Consider the following 4,821-nt stretch of genomic DNA (forward strand, 5'->3'; position numbering starts at 1 on the left):
TGGCGGCGGCCGCAGGGCAGGCAAGGCACCGCGTGGCGACGGCTGCAGGCGAGGCACTGCATGGCGGCAGCTGCGGGCGCGGCTCGCCGGCCGCCGGCATGGACCCGGCCGCTGCGGGCGCGGCTCGCCGGCCGGAGGAGGCAGCGATGCCCTGCCGAGCGGGATCGAGCTCGAGGCTGCCACGGGGACCTGGTTGCTTTTTTCAGAAAACTTACAGGGACTTGATTGCTTTTTCAGAAAACTTGTAAGGACCCGATTGCTTTTTACAAAACTGACATATGGGACCCAGATGTAAGTTAACGGTCAAAGTAAACGGTCAAACAAACGGTTATCTTACATGTGGGCCCAACCTGTCATAATCGTGATCAACTGATAAATATTCGACGATTTGGGTTTTTTGAAACAGCCAACCACCAATTTGGTAGTTATCTGAGAAAAAATAAAATCCGGTAGTTTTTTGGAACGCTAACCTGTAAAGTAGTAGTTTTATGCTATTTACTCCCGGTTTGGCCTATAAGAGCAGGGCATTCTTGCACCAGGGAGTCCACAATGAACCGGGCACCTCGCACATGCTCGGGCAAGCAAAGGAGAGCCTATACTGGAGCCCTGGTGCCAGAAACGTTTCTGTTCTCTCGTCATGTAGACGGAATGCATTTCATGGCCAGCTTGCTTGGAAGCAACTCATGGCAATCGGTGCTCGAGTACCAAAAGCATCTCCACAATTTGCTTGGAAGCAGCTCATTTCAACGGGTTCTGCTGTATCAAAAGCATCTCCGCTTTTAAGTAGAGCTGCTTGTGCCGTTACCCTGACTGCCACTAGATATAAGTTAGTTCCTTACCTCGTCGCTTTTGTAGCTGGAAAGTTGATGCTAGGTGAGAAGAGCTTTGCAGATGGCGAGTACCTCCCAATACGAGAGAATATTTACTCGCGAGCTCAGGACAGCCGTATTCATGTCACCACATTGATATTCTCAGCAGTAGAGATGGTTATCATAATCCTCAGATCATATATCTGGTCTTGTTTACTCCCAGTATACTGATGGCACCATTTGCGTATACTCTTGGCAGTAAGTATAGGAAAACATGGCTCCGTCTTGTGCATCGTACTTTGGAGAAGGCAGGTCCTGCATTTATTAAATGGGGCCAGTGGGTGGCTACACGTCCTGATCTATTTGCAAACGACCTGTGTGCCGAGTTTTCAAAGCTACACACAAAAGCACCAGCTCACAGCTATGCATATACCAAGAAAACTGTCGAGAAGGCTTTTGGTCGAAAGATATCTGATATTTTTGAGAAATTTGAAGAAGAACCTGTAGCATCTGGAAGTGTTGCTCAAGTGCACCGGGCTGCATTGACATTCCAACATCCTGGCCAAAAGACGCCAAAGATTATAACAGTCGCAGTTAAAGTAAGACATCCTGGTGTAGGAGACTCAATACGGAGAGATTTCAGTATAATTAATGCTGTAGCTAAAGCTTCAAGATATATTCCAGGGTTAAATTGGCTACGGCTAGATGAGAGTGTGCAACAGTTTGCTGTCTTCATGATGTCTCAAGTTGACCTTGCAAGGGAAGATGCTCATTTGAGCCGGTTTATCTACAACTTCCGCAGGTGGAAAGATGTGTCATTTTCGAAACCTCTTTATCCATTTGTTCATCCTGCTGTCACTATGTGGATGACCACGATGGAGAGGAACGAGTTAAAAGTGCTCTTGCACATATTGGCACTCATGCACTCTTGAAAATGCTACTGGTACTACATTCAACCATCTCTTTGTCTTCTCATTCTTATTTCTGTTTTGCCTTTGAAGACGGGAGTACATGCTTTCTGTATTAAAAACAGCAGAATGATAGAGATTTCCCTTTTATACACATATTTTATAATCTACGTAAGAAGTATATTGGATCCTGAATGCTGTAGAAATTTGCGCACCAACCAAGATACAGAGACCGCATTGCCCCTCTTATTAGGTTATACTCAACTCTTGAACAGCGTGGAACATTTGGCATTAGAATTATCCAGATAGAGATATATGTAAAGGCATAAGCAGTGCAACGTTATTTTTGCATAAATTTGAAAGCTAGCATGACATGTATCTTTCTGCAGAGGGAGTATTGTTTAGGTTGTAAGTTCATTTGAGCTTGATTGCATCTAAGTTTAGTTGGAACATCAATTTCTAAAGTTATTTACAATTATATCATGTACATATTGATATGGACTCTACATTCTACAATTACTAAATGAACATAGCACTATCAGTTAGCAGAATCGTCTCTGCAGCGGAGAATTAATTGAGAATATATGGTTTACGAAAACTGAACAATTGACGCCGCCACCGCCGCCGCCACCGATCCCCGTGGACGCCTCAGCCGTCGCCGGACCCCAATGGACGACGTTGACGCCGCTGCCGCCACCGATCCCCACGGACGCCTCAACCGTCGCCGGACCCCAATGGACGACGTTGACGCTGCCGCCGCCACCGATCCCCGCGGACGACGCAGACGCCGCCGACCAGTGCAGAGCGTGGTCACGTTCTCCGCTTGGCCATACGGACCATCGCTTCGCCTGAGGCCGCCTATCATGGCTGCCACCAGCGTCGGCAGGAACGACTCCCCGATGGCACCCGAGGACTCCACATGTGATTTGCTATACTGCTTCGTGAGTCGTGAGTCTGTAGATGCTGCTTCGTGCATGTGGTTTGTACATCTGTTATGGTCGACAAACTAACCTCTGTTCAGCTTCTCTACTAGCTATCTCTTATTGTTCAATATTTTCAGTATCGTCTAGGCTGGGAGAGGTCAAGATCAACCTGGACGGCACTGGTGTTGCAAACTACGGCACAGGGATATCGTTCTTGGATTACATCCTTGATGTGAGTATGGTTTACTCCTCATGTCAGTAGTTGTGGATTCAGGATTTTTTGTAGACAATATATCTTCCTCATATTTCTTCCATTTTTTGTAGCTATTTTTTTCCACCTAGGATTTTTTTTAAAGCAAGAATGTGATTTCTATGCCATCTGCGTGAAGAAGACAAAACAAAATAAAATCTTAACTCGAACCCACGAAATGGCAGGTAGTGTTCTGAATTTGTGTTGGTCAAAACCTTTAAATGGAGGGCATTCTTAGTACAATTGGGGTGCATAGTTGCATACACGACTGTTACAGGTGATGTTGTAGAAAAGTCTGTTGCCTTTCAAGTTGCACGTACGTGTTACAGGTGATGTTGAGCAATTGAGATGGGAATTCCATTTGATTTTTCTTTCCGAAGTGTGATGTGATCCATGCAAAATTGTTACTACTCTTCTTCTTCTTAACTAATGTTTGTAGATCTATTTAATGGGTTTAAAACTGATCTTATTACGTGATGTTGAGCAATTGCGAGGGTCCCATCTTCTTTGGCGTATGTTCAATTGCTCATACCCTTTCCATTTGTAGACCTGTTTAATGGGTTTAAAACTGATCTTATTAGGTGGAAGCTGATTCACTTATGTCAGTAATGTTTGCAAAATTTAGTCTTGGGGAGAATTAGAGGATCGAGTAGGCTTGCCCTTCAATCCAACTGTTCTTAGATTTTAGTCCCCACGAAAGTATCAAAAGAATGTAGCTGCAAGCTGAAAAAGTTATGTGAACTGTACTTCAGATGAACACGGACATCTCTCTATTTCTAGAATGTTGCCATCTTGCTTTATGCAAAATGAACTATTGTACTTTGTAAAACTGAAATTTGTGCAATGGTTGTTGACTACCAAATTTTGATTAAATGCTTTCTATTTTGTGTCTCTCCTGTGAACAATAATGAAGATGATTATGTGCAATTATTTGAGTTGATTCATCGTGGCTTATTTTTTTTATTGTCATATGCAGTACAAAATATCAAAGTTCTACATTTACTGCCTCCGATACATAAATATATCTTGGAAGTGCATTTGCATCTTATATCTGTGTGTGTATCCTACATTCTATAGAGAGAAAAAACAGTTGCATAAATGCAATGAGTAAAAGCCTAGAAAACTTTCATTCTGCCCTGCTATTTTTTTAGCACTTATGTGGAATTCAGAATGTAGACATTGTTTTCTTGCAGTGTAACCAAAGTCTATGGATCTGTCAAAGGGTCTTTCTGCATATGGTCATTGTTGTATTGCGTGGAAGGAGCGAATGGAGAGCTGGAGGCAGAATCATAGGAGATGCTGCACAATATGAGGAATGACGGTAAAGGCTTTGAACTGTGATGACAATGATGCCCGATCTGACCATTAGTATATTCTCATCAAAGGTAACCTGTAATTTTTGCTATGACATGGATTTTCTATTGTGAGGGGTTCTTTCATGAAGAATGTGATTTCTGCATGATACAATGTTGTTAGAACGCGGATATTCTATGCAAGGACTGACATTTAAGAAAGATGTAGTAACAGGTAAACCTTGATGAATATTTTAACTTTCCGTGAGGATCTTTTCATTTAGCACATACATATGTTGAGTTCTTCTTTTGTTTAGAAGTAAGAGGTGCAGCATGCCGGACGTCCTTGTGGGAGTAGTCGAGGAGTATCTCCCTAGCGATTTGGATGTACAGAGTTTATGATATAGAGACCTTTTTTTGTACTGACTATTGAGTTTTCTCCTTCAGGGTGCCTTGTTCTTACAGGATTTCAGAGAGTATGGACCACCGTATGGCCGAAGAAGATGCCATTCTTGACTGTCATTGTCCTTAATGTGTTGCTGCTATTTTCATGGCGGGTAATCTGTGCAATGCCGAGACCTCGGCCTGACCACTGTAGGGGCCTTCTGATCAATTGTCCGCGGTCGTTGGAATGTTTTT

The 4,821-nt window shown here is 43.3% G+C and overlaps 1 protein-coding gene and 1 pseudogene across 1 annotated transcript; both read left to right on the plus strand.

The window, feature by feature from the left end:
• Positions 1 to 2,023, plus strand: part of LOC119321453 — a 3,434-nt pseudogene extending 1,411 nt beyond the window's left edge.
• A 535-nt stretch (positions 2,024 to 2,558) lies between these two features.
• LOC119322504 (imidazoleglycerol-phosphate dehydratase 2, chloroplastic-like) lies at positions 2,559 to 4,405 on the plus strand. The gene is made up of 3 exons (XM_037595988.1): positions 2,559 to 2,638; positions 2,778 to 2,872; positions 4,084 to 4,405. Exons 1-3 carry the CDS (start codon positions 2,581 to 2,583, stop codon positions 4,207 to 4,209), a joined length of 279 nt encoding a protein of 92 aa, XP_037451885.1. The 5' UTR covers positions 2,559 to 2,580; the 3' UTR covers positions 4,210 to 4,405.
• The last annotated feature ends 416 nt before the right edge of the window (positions 4,406 to 4,821 follow it).

The sequence above is a fragment of the Triticum dicoccoides genome, chromosome 6B (genome assembly GCF_002162155.2).
Source record: "Triticum dicoccoides isolate Atlit2015 ecotype Zavitan chromosome 6B, WEW_v2.0, whole genome shotgun sequence".
NCBI classification, from domain to species: domain Eukaryota; kingdom Viridiplantae; phylum Streptophyta; class Magnoliopsida; order Poales; family Poaceae; genus Triticum; species Triticum dicoccoides.